General features: G+C 36.3%; 1 protein-coding gene across 10 annotated transcripts in view; it reads left to right on the top strand.

Moving 5' to 3' along the window:
- BIRC6 (baculoviral IAP repeat containing 6) overlaps positions 1-17,328 on the top strand; it is a 254,915-nt gene that overhangs the window by 220,988 nt on the left and 16,599 nt on the right. For 9 of the 10 annotated variants that reach the window (XM_023216393.1, XM_023216386.2, XM_023216391.2 and 6 more), the window contains 4 exons: positions 8,079-8,224; positions 9,131-9,241; positions 11,825-12,042; positions 13,820-13,981. In XM_023216393.1, coding sequence (XP_023072161.1) covers positions 8,079-8,224; positions 9,131-9,241; positions 11,825-12,042; positions 13,820-13,981 — 637 coding nt within the window. Of the gene's footprint in view, positions 1-4,964; positions 5,138-8,078; positions 8,225-9,130; positions 9,242-11,824; positions 12,043-13,819; positions 13,982-17,328 lie in introns of those variants that run through there. The other variant, XR_002732443.2, reaches the window with a different exon arrangement.

The following is a 17,328-nucleotide window of genomic DNA, read 5'->3' on the forward strand; positions in this document are numbered from 1 at the left end:
TTTTTCTGCTCTATATAGTAGGCAAGAAAGTATGTACTATTCTTATTTGACAGAAAATGAATCTGTTACTTAGAATGTTACATTACAAACTTAGTAATAGGTAATAAAGCTGAAATTTAGCTTCTAAGCCTCCTGATAATGTTGATGTTCATCATGGAAAAGAGTATTGATGAAGAAAGATAAGTTGATTGACCTATAGTCTAGCTACTTCTAGTTTTATATACCACTGCTACCCACTACTCAAATAGTTCATTGATTATTAGGATTCACGCTTGTATAATGGCTAAACTTAAGCCTTAATTGGTTGTTGGAAAACACTGATTAAATGCCAGAATACAACTTACTCTGTTACTTAAGTGATTAAAAAAAAAATTTTTTTTTAAATTATAAATTGACTCAGTGTTTCTACCTCAGAAGCATCACATATTAGTATAGAATGATCACTTTATTCTGTATCAAATTGCATCATATGAGCTTTATGTTTCACGACAGTTTTCACTGTATTATCTCAGACAAAATCTCAAGCAGTCTTTTTTTTTTTTTTTTTTTTTGGAGACAGGGTTAAACTTTGTCACCCAGGCTACACGGTGCTAGGGGCACACTGCAACCTCCACCTCCCAGGCCTAAGCGATCCTCCCACCTTGACCCAAATAGCTGGGATTACAGGCATGCGCCACCACTCCCGGCACATTTTTGTGCTTATAGTAGAGATGGGGTTTCCCCTTGCTGCCCAGGCTGGTCTCGAACTCCTAAGCTCAAGCAATCCACCTGCCTCAGCCTCCTGAAGTCCTGGGATTACAAGTGTGAGCCACTACACCCGGCCAAAATCTCAGCCAGTCTTAATTACTGAATTTGAAGTCTGTTGCTAAGTAAAATTTACTTCATATCAAGTCTTTCTGGGCACATTACAATAGTAACTTGTTCATATTATCTATGGATTTTAGAGTTTGGGTAGTTCAAATTCCTCCTTTTTATAAATGAGCAAAACAAAGTTCATACAGACTGTTATTTGTTCTCAGTTCTCTCATGGTTAGTGACATAGCTATGATAAGAACTCATATATCCTAATGTCTCAATCAAATACATTTATCTGCTAAATTAAACTTAACTCCCAAATAATAATTAGGTTTATGCATAAATGATTAATTAAATATCAGAATGTGGAGCTTCTGGGTTGGTTCTAATATTTACGATATTTTAAAATTATTTTTAAGGGGCCGGGCATTGTAGCTGATGCCTGTAATCCCAGCACTTTGGGAGGCCATGGCTCACAGATCATGAGGTCAAGAGATCAAGACCATCCTAGCCAACATGGTGAAACCCTGTCTCTACTAAAAATACAAAAATTAGCTGAGAATGATGGCGCGCACCTGTCGTTCCAGCTACTCGGGAGGCTGAGGCAGGAGAATCGTTTGAACCTGGGAGGTGGAGGTTAAAGTGAGCTGAGATTGCACCACTGCACTCCAGCCTGAGGGACAGAGTGAGACTCCATCTCAAAAGAAAAAAAAAAAAATTTAAATGATGGCAATGGAGTAAAATATTTTGAGTTGAAAAAAATCTGCTTTTGGGCTAGGCGTGGTGGTTCATGCCTATAATCCCAGTGCTTTGGCAGGCCGAGGCAGGTGGATCACTTGAGATCAGCCTGGGCAACAAGGCAAAACACCGTCTCTATTAATAATACAAAAATTAGCCAGGCGTGGTGGTGTGCACCTGTAATCCCAGCTACTCGGAAGGCTGAGGCATGAGAATCGCTTGAACCTGGGAGGTGAAGGTTGCAGTGAGCCGAGATGGGGCCACTGCACTCCATCCTGGGAGACAGAGCAAGACTCTATCTCAGAAAAATAAAAAGAGAAGAAAATAATGTTTTTGATAATTTAAAAACTACATACAATAATATGGATTTTACAGAATTTTTCTACTGTTTTCCTTTTACTCATGTGTTTTCATTCCCCTGAATAATTTGTAATATCCTATGATAGGATATTAAAAGGCAGCATATTTCACTAAGTATCCATAGTATTCTAGTTGTGCCTAATTACTAGATTACCAAAGTAAACTGAGTCTCATTGTGTTTGGTTGTCTCTCTAGTATAAGCAACTTTATAATCACTTATATGAAGAGTAGGTCAGCTTTATCCATGTCTGATGTTTTTCTTGCTGTACTAATTGAAGAAGAATTAATAAGGCTAGGTGTGGTGGCTCATGTCTGTAATCCCAGCACTTTGGGAGGCCGAGGCAGGTGGATCACATGAGGTCAGGAATTCAAGACCAGCCTGGCCAACATAGTGAAACCCCGTCTCTACTAAAAATACAAAAATCTAGCTAGGCATGATAGTAGGTGCCTGTAATCCCAGCTACTCGGGAGGCTGAGGCGGAAGAATTGCTGGAACCCAGGAGGCAGAGGTTACAGTGAGCCGAGATCCACCATTGCACTCCAGTCTGGACAACAAGAGTGAAACTCCGTCTCAATAAATATATACATACATACATAAATACATACAAAAATAAGATTTTTCTGAAATTTTCTTAATTATTGATGGATGTACTTTTCTACTGTCTTTTCAAGAGATTTGGTATCCACTTTCGTAGAATAGAGGAAGGTGTTGGTGATAAAGTGGCATTGCCGTTAGAAGTCCCCTGCTCCCACACATGAACACAGTATTATTTTTCATTTCCTGCATTTAATGTGGTTTAATGTACCCAATATTTCTAATATCTTTAGCTCCTTTGTCAAGAAGAGATGATTAAAGGGTTTATGCAGCAATACTTGATATTTAAAGGGTAAGCAAAAACACTCCCCGTTTATGAGTATTGTTCAACATTTTATTTTAGACTGGTAAAAAAGACAGAACTTGGAAGTAACTCTCAGTTATCTCCACTAGTAAAGGGATTTCTGGCATGGATAACATAATACCTTTAATCTGTATATACATGTTATTTTTACTTGAATTTAAATATTATTTTCTGTTGTGAAAATTCTGTTACCCACAAAATAGTCACTTTGAAGATGGGACCCTTTAGCTTTTACATGTTAGTTCTGGTGAAATTCATCTCCTGCTGGTCATTCCAGCTGGTATTATCTTAAGATGAAATTAAAATACAGCCACAGTAGTTTTACTTTTGAATAAATGTGATACTTCATAGCTTCCTTCAAGCAGGAACGAAGGCAGTTTTTTTATATCTGATCTTCTGTGCAGACTTCTTCTGCTGTACTCCAATAAGCAAAAATCATATTTAGTATAGTTGGTGTTTCATGGTTTCACCAAAAATTTGAGAGAGAAATGTACTGTGAATCAAAAAGTCTTATTTGCTATCAGGGCATGACACAAATGACTCTGTGTTCAGTATAAAGTGTTCTGGATATTTAACTTCTCTTTGAACAACATTGAAGCAAGCATCTTTTATAGCTGTTTTTCTTACCTATCTCAAAGTTTCTTCCTAATGGAAAGTTGTTCATCATACTTTTAAATAACTGAAGTCACTTGTAGAAGTACCCCACTTCCTTTTTATTTACCTCAGCAATGGGAGATCACTTGATTTACATCTTTCCAGGCATATTTTCTACCAGACTCTCTTATTTTAACCCCCATAAGCTGGATCTTCTAGTACTTTAGTTAAAAAAAAAAAATTCAGTTCCAGTTCCAGCCCTCCTACTTGTGATTTCTGTTGAAAAACACTCCCTTGGTTCTCCTCTTTTACATCTGCTTCTCATACCTAAAAATGAAAATGTCCTAATTTCTTAGACAGGTAGCATTTGTTATACTCATATATTTCTTTAAACGTTTCTGTTTTTGATGGTGTTAAACAAATTCAGTTGCTTGTCAGTCTTTTTTCACACAGGTAGGCAAATATTTATTTTAATATCTCTTCTTTGGCTCAGTTGGGTTGTCCCTTGGTAAACTGCTGAAGCATATTATTTCTGGCAACTCTATTTAAAACTAGCATGCAGTACCTTCTGTATGTCTGGTGGTGTTTTATTTGGCCTAAAAATTAGTATATTTGTGTCTAATTAGAAATCAAGATTTTATTTTGAAAGGCTTCTTAAAACTATTTTAAGTATTCCCTTCTTTCATTCTCACATATGCTACCAAGACAAGGAGGATTTGTCTTGCAACATTCATTTAAATCATTAAAAATTAAACTAGTACTTCTACTTAGAGATTAAATAAAAACAAAAGGGGATCATAGAGTTAAAAACTAAGCTTTAAATTAATCACAGAAAACAAACATTTATTGTATGGAGATCTTTGTCCATTTACTGGTGCATTTCAAGAATTATTTTCGTGCATCCTAGAGATATTAGAAGCAATTTCCTACAGTAATATTTTTATTTACTCTTTCAGTTTACCTCTAATCTAAACTATAATTACTGTCAAAGAGCTTTAGAACTGAGGAGTACAGTGTGATCCATGCTTTTTGGTAAATGTAGAAGTTTCATTCTCTTACAGTTTTAGAATCTTCTTCTGCAGTGCTAATTCTTAATAGTTCTGAATCTACATTTCAGCATGTAGTCTCCAGATAACGTCTTCAAATGGCTCTCCTTTTTAAAATGTTTATTGCAACTTTGCAGTACATTTAGCTTAGATTTAGGAGTGCAAAGGGCTAAAGGGGTCTTGTTTTATCAAGGAAATAGCTGTATTAAGCTGTTTTCGGTTTATGGATTATAAAAGAAAATTCTGGCATGGTGTTTTTAGTCTTACTAATATTCAACTTTATTTGGGCAGTAGATATTGGTAGAGGCAGTTCAATGTAATTGAATGTTGAGATATGGATTTGCTTTTTTGTTTTGTTTTCAGGAGAAAGATTTGCCCATTTTGCTCACATCCTACTTCAGATATGTGTCACAGAGCCAAAGTTTTCTTAACTAATTAGCTATTTAGTTGGAATTCACAGCATAGTGGAAAATGTTTGCAGATAATTCTGTGCAATAGTAGAAACTTCAGTTGCTTCCTCGTATTTCTTCAGGGCAGTGATCACAACCAGATTCAACGTATGCACAAAGCAGCGGATACCATGGTAGCGGCCGTCGCTGATTGCTTTTACCATGTTGGATCCATTGTCAGTCTCAAAGACCTACTTCCAGCTAGGTGCCTTGAACTCAAATAGCTTTTCACACAGACTTCAGGATGTGAGCTAAGGTATGGCCTTTTTTCATGAGCTGGGCCTACATATGGGTTGACAGTAACCTGCAACTTTTATAGAAAAGAGACTACTGGCTATAGTTTAATGTCAGACAATGACTAGTTAGAATCATTGATAGGCAGGTAGTGTGTGTTCTTCATATATTCAAAGTATTCTCACCATTTAGAGATTTTCTGTTTTTTGGTATGTTTTTGTCAAAGAGAGTATTCAAGTAAAAATTTCTCATTAGAACCTGGTGCAAAGGTCTAATATATATCTGCTTTATGATTCAACCATTGTCTTCAATATGAAATATATATCATTTCTTTCACACATTTGGTGTAAATAATTTTTTTAAACTTCTGAGGATTCTTGCACAATTATTTTTCTTTTACTTTTTCTTAATTATGGTAAAAAAAATAAAATTTTATCATCCTAACCTTGTGCACTATTTTAATAATCTCCTACTAATCTTCTTTTTAAAAGTGGAGTTAGGAAATTGGCATGAATAGAGCTTGAGATTTAGAATCAGTAGCTCCAGAGGTAATCTGCACACTGGGGTGGTAAATACAATAAAGACCTAAATTGGATTAATGGAGTTCACGCTCCATGCTAGAGATTCTTGTTTCTTCAAGGAGAAAATAACCTTTCTGGAAAAAGAGCTTCACTTTCATATCTTCCTTCTCTGCAAGATATGTTTCTTTAAGTGAAATCTTTATTGAGAGTACAGTGGATTAACTCATTGATTATAGACTTAGGAAATGATATTTTATTATGGCTATAATCATAACTGCTTTCTGAAACAACTTACTGTTGTTTTCTTATTCAGTGGCCCTGTTACTTAATAATTTTTTCAAGACCTGGTAATAGAGAATCATTTACAACTGGAGAGGAAGAGTCCTTATAAATTCAAAGTGGGTACTGTCAAGCAGCTTATGCACTTCTCTTCATTCTCAGTGTTCGACACTGATCGTTAATAGCTATTGACAAATGCAGAAGTTGGTAATCTGAGTTACTCTGCCAGAATCATATCTTTATTAAGAAGTGACTCACTGTTAAACTACAGTCTCACCTTAATTCATAGCTATAAAAGACACAGTATAGTAGTTGACTGTAGCAGTAAAATTCTGATATTTCAGTCTTCAGACATACACTATACTCTCCTTATACATACAAAAACATGTATTCAGATACATGTACACAGATGACAGTTGATGACTGAAATGATGTACAGTGTAACATCTGCCAAGTCATTTCCTGAGTGGTAAAGGAAAGTGGCTATGTGTTCTCTGACTTCTTACAGCTCAGGGAAGATAAGAAGAGACAACAAGAGAACAGGCAGTCATTCAGTGACGTATTCTACCCTTCAGTTAAGTCAAGTGACATAAGTTTTTACCTTCTAGTTAAACATCTCTGTAGAAACTAGTTTTCGTTTACACATTATAGGAACTAAATTCAAAACACATGCATGATACTATTTTCATTTATTCTTCCTACCCACTTGAGTGGCTTCTTAGTTTACTATTTATCTACCTTAAGGATTGAATTGCTTCTGAGCAGATTTTTGTTTTTGTGACAAGGAAAGGTTCATTTGTATGTAGATGACATAGTATTATTTGTTAAGGATTCTTCTTCTTTTTTTTTTTTTTTTTTTTGAGATGGGGTTTCACCCTTGGTTGCCCAGGCTGGAGTGCAATGGCATGATCTCTCGGCTCACTGCAACCTCCGCCTCCCGGGTTCAAGTGATTCTCCTGCCTCAGCCTCCCGAGTAGCTGGGATTACAGGCATGCACTACCATGCCCAGCTAATTTTGCATTTTTGGTAGAGATGGGGTTTCTCCATGTTGTTCAGGGTGGTCTTGAACTCCCAGCCTCAGGTGATCCGCCCGCCTTGGCCTCCCAAAGTGTTGGGATTACAGGCATGAGCCACCGTGCCCAGCCTATTTGTTAAGGATTCTTCTACTGTCTGTTATTCTTTTTATAGTTTTCTAAGGCTCCATGACCACTTTGTGAGATCGTATTTTAATATAACGACCCTTTTTAGGTAGGTATACAACTGAAAAAATAAGCGATGTATAGTTTAGATCATACCTTAGCATAAATATTTTTAACACTTTTATTTATATATGATTTTAGTTTGTTTCAAATGATCTATTTAAGGAATTATAAAGATGTAGATTTTTAAAGTTCTAAACAGTAGTGTAAAGATGTTTATTATGTGAATAACATGCTGAGAGTTGGAATAGAGAAAAGGAAATAATGGTTAGTTGTGTTCAGTGACTTGTATTAAACTACTAGTATATTTTTCTAGAAAATTTAAATAAAAATTTAATGTCCTATATACTTAAACTTTGCTGTAATACATCCTATTGTGATAACAATTTGAAATGAAATTGGATACATTTTAGCTTCTGATAGGAAATGACAGAATAATATATTTAAAATGAATATGCCCTAAAACTTAGTATTTCATTAAAAGATCCAGTGTATAGAAATACATTGTATTAAGACATCCAGTAATTTTACTCTACATTTTACTCTAAAATATGTTTTTTTTCCTTAGAAATTTAATTCTGAGTGAAATACAAATAGTATTAAAATTTAAAAACTGCTTGTGGTCCTTTAATTCTCAAATATTTTAGGTATATAAGTGATTTCTCTGAGTATTTATAATTAGATGTGTTTTTAAAAGTGTGTCTCTAAGGACATCAGGTATCTGGGTCTTGTACAGGATGACATTTGTATAATGTCTGTCTCTTGTCTGGTTTTATGTTAGAAGGGAAAACCTACCCATAACTTTATTAACCAATGGCTTCAAAAGCAAGTTAATACAGATCATGTGTGTGACAAATGCACACTCTCATTTCTATATTTTGCCAGTATTATTGATTTATGGAGGTGTTTTAGTCGTAAGATCTTAATTTTCCTTGCATTTCTTTCCATATTAAAAAAAATTCAGATCTAAAAGGGAAAATGTTAAAACAGGAGTAAAACCAGATGCATCTGATCAAGAACCAGAAGGACTTACTCTTTTGGTACCAGACATCCAAAAGACTGCTGAGATAGTTTATGCAGCCACCACCAGTTTGCGGCAAGCAAATCAAGGTACAACACTTTTCCTATTACGCCACTTTTCATTTGATTTAAAGATGTTTCATTCACTTACTGAAAACTGCCTTTCTCTTTTTGCTTTATGTTAATGATTTTAAAGCAAGTTCATTTACCTAAAAATTTTGTTCTCTGTTAGGTTTTGTTCTTTATCTGATTTCAATCATGTATAGTCTAATTTTAAAATATTTCTGCTATATATGATTGCTAAGTTTAGTAGGCTGAGAACATACATGATAAATATTTCTTCTCACTGAAATTCATGAAATTGAAAAATGCCTTTGTATTAGATAGAAAATAGTACATTAAGACTATGTATGAGAATTTAGCTTAAATTGATATTTTTGGCCAGCACAGTGACTCACACCTTTAATCCCAGCACTTTGGGAGGACTAAGTGGGTAGATAACCTGAGCTCAGGAGTTCAGGATCAGCTTGGGCAACATGGTGAAACCCCGTGTCTACGAAATACATGAAAAATTAGCTGGGCATAGTGGCATGTGCCTGTAGTCCCGGCTACCTGGAAGGCTGAAGTGGAAGAATTACCTTAGCCTGGGGAGGTGAGGTTGCAGTTAGCTGTCATTGCACCACTGTACTCCAAGCCTGGGGAGGGGGGAGAGAGAGAGAGAGAGAGAGAGAGAGAGAGAGAGATTTTCCTATGTTAGCTGAAGACAGTGATCTGAATTATCTATTGTTTCACTTCTGCTTTTCATAAAGATGATTATGTTGTTTGCTTTATTATGTTTATGAAATAGAAATTTGTTATTCTCAGAGTGGTTGTAATAAGAAAATTGGGAAGAAGTCCACAATTTTTTGGAATTCAAAATTTGAACTCTAGAGGTGAATTGTTTTTAGTTTTTTAAATGTATACTTACGTTATTTATCTTGAAATATTAAATAACAGAAAAAAAACTAGGTGAATACTCCAAGAAGGCGGCTATGAAACCCAAACCTTTGTCAGTATTAAAGTCACTTGAAGAAAAATATGTGGCTGTTATGAAGAAATTACAGTTTGGTAAGATGAAGTTTTTGATTTGCTTAAGATCTCACTTTCCATTTTTTAACAGTGCTTTTGAAATGTGTTTTAGCAAATTAAAGATTTTAAAAATTGCTTGTAACATGAATTTTACTTCATACATGTCAACATTTTTTATCATCTTTGTCTCTTGAATTTATGTCTATATTTTTAGTTATAAACTGTGATATATACAGTTCAATAGGACTGTAATAGCCTAGAAAAAATGAAATCAAACACAAGTGTCTACAAAACAGGCAGAAAATGTTTTTCCTTATTTACTTCTTCATTTCTGTACATCCTGGCCTGAAGGAAGCCAAGACCCGAAATTTTGAACTAAGTCTGTTACTCTTGCCATTTTAGATTGCCTTGCAATTCACTTTTAGAAAATGTAGTTACACGTAGTTCAGTTCTAGCTTTTCCCATTCCAAAACTCTTGACAAGTAAGAACTGGCAAAAAGATCGTATCAGTACCCTTTATATGGTACTGATTTATGAGAAAACACTTACATACCAAATTTTGATGACCATTATTAACTATTATTGTCTATGCTTCTTTTTCATCCTTGAGAAACAACCCAAAAATCTTGGACTGTATTTTTTTAAATGCTAAAGTAGGATTCAGAAAACAGATTTTTGTCCTATTGTCTTTGAAACCTCATTATAAATCATTTAGCTTTTGCTCTGCTTACCTTTCAGGTTTGCCATAAAGAGCACAAGAGATAATATATATGAAAGTGATTTATACTTTTATTAGAGTTTTGGTCAGTGTCTAATGATTTTACAGCCTTTTTCCTGACTCAGCTTGGCAATCTAGTCTGTTAACTTCACTCTAACTTGGTTTTTAAATAATAAATATTTTATTGAATTTTTTTATTGAAAATTCCTTTGTGCATTAAAGTACTAAAACCAAATACCTTATTTAGTTTATATGTATTTAACAATTACCAAAGTTTTTTATGGCTTATGTGTTGTTTTATCAAATAGTTCTGTATTATAAATTGTCACATAAAATACCACTATAACTTATTTGCTTTAAAAAACTGACCTGGCCGGGCATGGTGGCTCACACCTCTACTCCTGCACTTCAGGAGGCCAAGGTGGGCGGATCACGAGGTCGGGAGTTTGAGATCAGCATGACCAACGTGGTGAAACCCCATCTCTATTAAAAATACAAAAATTAGCTGGGTGTGGTGGCAGGTCCCTGTAATCCCAGCTACTCAGGAAGCTGAGGCAGGAGAATCATTTGAATCCGGGAGGTGGAGGTTGCAATGAGCCAAGACATTCCAGTCTGGGTGACAAAGCAAGACTCCGTCTCAAAAAAAAAAAAAAAATCTGACCTTTATTATCTCACTCTTTACATAGGTCAGGAATTCAGAAAAAGCAATAGTGCCTGTTATGACCTTGTCTTAGAAAGGGTACACCATCACTCACTAAGTCCAGCCAACACTCAAGGGGAGGGGAAGAGGGTCAGAAAAGAATTTGCAGACATATGTTTGTGTATGTGTGTTTCTGTTGGACATAAATATTTTATTGGGCTTTAGATTTCATTCCGCTTCCTAGGTCATCAAAAATAGGTCAGCCAATGGCTTTTAAAAATACGTGGCATTGTTCTTTACTTGAAAGCGTTTAGTCACATTTCATGTCTACAAATTCTTTAACTAGTTCTTTCAATCCGGAAAGTTTCATTTCATGAACATGAATGTGTTTATGGATCCTTATGTGTGAGAGATTCTGGTTTAAAGTTACTACCTGTCAGAAATTTAGAATCGTATGTCCAGAGCCCTTCATTAATGTTAGCTAGCTAGAAGAGTTCTCTCATACTACATAAAATCATAAACTCTCCAAGTATGTGACTTTAAACATAATCAAGTTTGCTCCCCATTGGCTTTCAAAATATGTCTGAAAACATACAAGTTTTCAGTTGATGCTCTTTTAAGAAACTGCATTTTCAACCATATGTATCAAATATTTTCTAGTATCATTCTTTTACAACTTAATACTTACTAACTGCCTAATATTCCATAATATGATTGACTGCCATTTGTTTAACCAGTAAGTGGAGCTTTAGGTTGTTTCTAGTTTTTAAATATATGCAACATCTCAATGGCTGTCATTACCTGTAAATATTTGTGCATATCCAGGATTCTATAGGACGAATTAACAGAAGAGAAATTATTGATTAAAACAGGCTGTGCATGTTTTATCAAGTAGCCATTGTCTTTGATTGAATCATTAAAAAAAAAAAATCTTTGAGTTAATAGACCCTGTCCTCTACGTGATATAAAAATTTTCCACTGGGCATAGTAATGGGCCCATTTCTTTCATCTGGTAGATTGTTTTTTATAAAAGTTAAAATGTATCCCTGTAGCATGTGAAAGACAACAGTCCATCCATCTGGCAGTGCTAATCCATCTGGCAGTGCTAATATATAGGTGTTATGTAAACATTTATACTTCTGCTATTCTTCCATGGTTGGAAGTTCTCTTCAGTTGGATGAGAGAAGGACTAGTGATTATTTGTGATTTTTGTTATTATAACAGTTTTTTCCAGTTCTGGTTTTATTTTTTCTTCTCCTTTTAGATACATTTGAAATGGTTTCTGAAGATGAAGATGGGAAATTGGGATTTAAAGTCAGTTACCACTACATGTCTCAGGTGAAAAATGCTAATGATGCGAACAGTGCTGCCAGAGCTCGCCGCCTTGCCCAGGAAGCTGTGACACTTTCAACCTCACTGCCTCTGTCTTCATCCTCTAGTGTGTTTGTACGCTGTGATGAGGAGCGACTTGACATCATGAAGGTAAAAAATAATGATAACGAAGCATTCTCCCTTATCTCCTTGGCTCATCTGATTACTCAAATATTTATACAAAACTAGAAATATTATACAAATAAATTATACAAAACACTAGAAATTTTGGTGACCATTTTAAACTGCAGTGAAAGGAGCCCCCCCACCCCACTCCTTTTGTTTTGGTGACAGGGTCTCACTGTTGCCCAAGCTGTATGTAGTACAGTGATGTGATCACAGCTCACTGCAGCCTCCATAAAGAGCCCTTTTCTAATGTTAGTTCAGAGTGTGTGGGTCACACTGCTGTTGAAAATAAAAATTTAGAAAATATCAAAAGAGCCATCATCCTTGAGCAAGATTGTATGAAGCTGGTCACACTATCAAAGGATTTAATGCTGATCAGTTAAAAAATGTTACAGGATTTCCGTTTTGTCGTCCAAGATACTTCTCTCCTGTTTTGTAGTGTCACTCTTCAAAACTTAATCATTTTCTTTCTTTTCTAGGAAATTTATGTTTTTTTAAATTCCTAAGATCTGTGAATTATGGGTAATACAATAATATATAATCACTACTTTTATGTTTAACACATGATAATCTGGCCTTAAATTCCAAGAGTCTGCTGCATCAAGAAAATGTTTATTTAACATTTAACCTGAAAAAGAAAATTTTCTTTTTCTTTATATTTATGATTTAATTAATGGGTTAAGCATTCTGTCTTCCATAGATACACAGCTAAAACTATTGGCTCATTGACTTGTAGAAAGTTTTATTTGTTTGCCTGCTCCTTTTGATTTTTTGGATAGGCTTATGCCTGTAATCCCAGCACTTTGGGAGGCCGAGGTAGGCAGATCTCTTGAGGTCAGGAGTTGCAGACCAGCCTGGCCAACATGGTGAAACCCCGTCTCTACTAAAAATACAAAAATTAGCTGGGTGTGGTGGCAGGCACCTGTAATCCCAGTAGTTGGCAGGCTGAGTCTGGGGAATCACTTGAACCTGGGAGGCGGAGGTTGCAGTGAGCTGAGATCTTGCCACTGCACTCCAGCCTGGGCGGCAGAGTGAGACTCCATCTCAAAAAAAAAAAAAAAAAAGAAAAGAAAAAGGGTATGCTGGCTCATGTCTGTAATCCTGGCATTTTGGGAGGCCAAGGTGGGCAGATCAGTTGAGGTCGGGAGTTTGAGAACAGCCTGGCTGATATGGTAAAACCTCATCTCTACTAAACATACAAAAATTAGCTGGGCATGGTAGTGTGTGCCTGTAATCCCAGCTACTCAGGAGGCTGAGGCAGGAGAATTGCTTGAACCCGGGAGGTGGAGGTTGTAATGAGCTGAAATCACACTGCTGGACTCCAGCCTGGGCCACAGAGTGAGATTGTCTCAACAAAAAAAAGAAAGCTGTTCTTATTTCGGCCGGGCATAGTGGCTCAAGCCTGTAATCCCAGCGCTTAGGGAGGCTGAGGCAAACGGATCACTTGAGGCTAGGAGTTTGAGACTAGCCTGGACAACAGGGGGAAACCTATCTCTACTAAAAATACAAAAATTAACTGGGCATGTTGGCAGGTGCCTGTGATCCCAGCTATTCAGGAGGCTGAGGCAGGAGAATTGCTTGAACTCAGGAAGCGGAGGTTGCAGTGAGCTGAGATCGTGCCACTACCCTCCAGCCTGGGTGACAGAGTGGGACTCCATCTCCAAAAACGAAGATTGTTCTTATTTCATGTTGGATTGTATTTTTCTAAATATCAATGTTTAGGAATATTAACATAGGCTTTTGTATGTTTATATATATCCAGGTTCTAATAACTGGTCCAGCGGACACCCCTTATGCAAATGGCTGCTTTGAGTTTGATGTGTATTTTCCTCAAGATTATCCCAGTTCACCTCCTCTTGTGAATCTAGAGACAACTGGTGGTCATAGCGTGCGATTCAATCCAAACCTTTATAATGATGGCAAGGTAATTTAATTGCAGTCTTTTGTTTCAAATGCCAATGATTGTATACAAAGGTTCTTTGTAATTTGAAGAAAAATTTTGCTTTAGTTACCTGCTTTCTAAGAGGGCATGGGTTTGTTTGTACTTCTCTTCCCTGCATCCAGATTAGCTTAAGGAATAGAAGAGAAGAAACTGAAAAGAGCAGAAACAGTTAAGTGTTAAGAAGCACTTACAGTCTTAAGAAGTTACTCAGGGACTTAACATCAAGTTCTGTGATACACACTATTACAGAACTTATTTTAAGGTGTACCTTATATTCAAGTGTTTTTACATTTTCTTGTATTAAAAGTAGGAAGATGCATTCCTATTTACAAAAAAGCTGACCGAAAGATAAAAATCATCTCATATGACCATAAACCTTTTAAAATTAGATTTAGAAGAGTAATCTCTTTTTTCAGAGGTATTTTGGATACTTTGATGGAATTTCAGTGGTAAATTCTGTGCTGAGTATTCAGTGTTTTAAAATCTAGAAGAGAAGAATTTCAAAAGGTACAGCCTGCCTCAGATATGTGGTTGCAAATTATCATTAGCTCAAATCATAAAACTAGAATTAGTGTTTTGGGTTTGTTGCAAAAGATTTGACCAGAGGCAGAACTTTCTTTGGAAGAACAAACAACAGGTTTTCTATAAGTGAGTAGGGAAGAAGAAATAGCAACGTTGACTTTACTTGAGACACTGTAACTTGATTAGAGTGTAAGTGTAAAATATTAAGATGTATTTAAGAAAATAATTCTCAAGGCTTCATTGCATAGAGAAGAGGGTCAGGGCTTGGGAGTCTTAAATTAATAGTCTTTTACCATCATACTTACCTATGTGTTCCATAGTACACACAATTGTGGACTTATTTTTCTTTTTTTTTTTTGAGACGGAGTCTTGCTCTGTCGCCCGGGCTGGAGTGTGGTGGCCGGATCTCAGCTCACTGCAAGCTCCGCCTCCCGGGTTTACGCCATTCTCCTGTCTCAGCCTCTGGAGTAGCTGGGACTACAGGCGCCCACCACCTCGCCCGGCTAGTTTTTTGTATTTTTAGTAGAGACGGGGTTTCACCGTGTTAGCCAGGATGGTCTCGATCTCCTGACCTCGTGATCCACCCGTCTCGGCCTCCCAAAGTGCTGGGATTACAGGCTTGAGCCACTGCGCCCGGCCTTATTTTTCAAGTTTACACACTGTTAGCATTTAACCTTAGGTCCTGTATCTACAGTTAGGTATGAGGATACATATCTGCCATTGTTAGTCCCAAGAATGCTCTAAAGCAGGGCTGTCCAATGTTTTGGCTTCCCTGGGCCACTTTGGAAGAAGAATAATTGTCTTGGGCCACACGAAAATTCTTTAACACAGACAATATAGCTAATGAGCTTTTAAAAAAGTAGCCAAAAAATCTCATAATATTTTTTAAAACTTGACAATTTTGTTTTGGGCTGCATTCAAAGCCATCCTGGGCTGCATGTGGCCTGCGGGTTACACAAGCTTGCACTAAAGGTCAAATGGTATATGTATGACAGCACTTTGAATAATACACAAAACTTTACAGATACAACTCTTTTTAAATTATTAATCAACCACCTGTTGAATGAATTAACGTATTTTGCGTTCTTGCTTTCACAGAGCATTGAAAGAGTAGTAAGGAGACAGACCTTTCTGCATTTACAAGAACCACCTATGCCGGGCTTGGTAGCTCACGCCTGTAATCCCAGCATTTTGGGAGGCTGAGGCAGGTGGATCACCTGAGGTCGGGAGTTTGAAACCAGCCTGACCAACATGGAGAAACCCTGTCTCTACTAAAAATAGAAAATTAGCTGGGTGTGGTGGCACATGCCTGTAATGTGAAAGGGAGGAGAAGTGCTTGAACTCGGGAGGCGGAGGTTGCACTGAGCCCAGATTGTGCCATTGAACTCCAGCCTGGGCTACAGGAGCAAAACTCTGTCTTAAAAAAAAAAAAAAAGAAAAGAACCACCTATCCACCTGTTACCCAAATCTGTTGGCCGTTATATAAAATTGTTAAAAATTTAGAAAATCTGATGAGTATATTTTATGTTGATAGAGTATATGCCAGAAGAACACATGTGATATGGCCCAGTTTTATTTTTATTACAAGAGTAGTTACAGGTCAGATTAAGTGTCACCAGTTCTCTCCCTGCTAAGTGAGTAAGTATCTAATGTTATCTTTATATTTTGAGGAACCCTGGGAAGCCTGAATACTCTTTTAGGGGGTCTGTTTGTGTGAGGCTAGATTTGATCCATATACTTGAATCAAAGGAGTATATTGCAACTAGTTAAATGTAGAGGCAGATAATTCAATCAAGGTCTCTTCTGTTAAGCTGTTTTGCATTTTCAGAATTTAGAAAGAAATATACAAAAATATGAAATAGTACCACTTTTCTTTACTAAAAATAGTTATTTTAGTAAAAATAGAACTAGCATATGATCTGTCAGTCCCACTATTGAAAATACATCCAAGGGAAAGAAATCAGAATCTTGAAGAGATATTTGCACTGCTATTTATTGCAGCACTGTACAGAATAGCCAAGATACAGAATCAACTTAGCGGCCATCAACAGGTGAATGGATAAATAAAACATGGTTATTTATACACAGTGGAATACTATTCAGCCATGAAAAGGACGAGATCCTACCTTTCATAGCAACACAGTCCCTGGCAGGACATTATGTTAAGTGAAATACATCAAGCATTGAAGGATAAATACTGCATGTTCTCACTCATGTAGAAGCTAAAAAAATTTATCTCAATCAACATGGAGAGTAGAATAGTGGTACTAAAGGCTGGGAGGGAAAGGTACAGAGGAGGGAATAGGGAGAGGTTGGTTAATGGATACACAATTACAGCTAGATAGGAGGAATAGGTTCTGCTATTGTATAGCACAGTAGGGTGACTATAGTAAATAAAAATTGTATTTTGTCCAACAGCTAGAAGAGAGGATGTTGAATGTTACCAACACTGAGAGGTTTGAGGTGATGGATACAATAATTACCCTATTTTGATCATTACACATTGTATACACGTATTGAAATATCACACTGTACCCCATAAATATGTACAACTATGTGCTAATTAAAAACATTTTGCTTTTAAAATAATTTAGTTTTCATTAAAATGTTATTTGTGTTGACATATAATGGGTGCTGGTCCGTTTTACATTATGAAAAAGTTATAATGCCACACAAATTTGAATCACATCTGAAGATGCCAATTTGTTTTAACAGACCAACCCTTAGGGTTTTGTCTGGAGGCATATAAAACTGAGATATTTTGACATGATAGCATTATGTTTTTACTTCTCATTAGGACAGTTTGT

This window comes from Piliocolobus tephrosceles, chromosome 15 (assembly GCF_002776525.5).
Source record: "Piliocolobus tephrosceles isolate RC106 chromosome 15, ASM277652v3, whole genome shotgun sequence".
Classification (NCBI taxonomy): Eukaryota; Metazoa; Chordata; class Mammalia; order Primates; family Cercopithecidae; genus Piliocolobus; species Piliocolobus tephrosceles.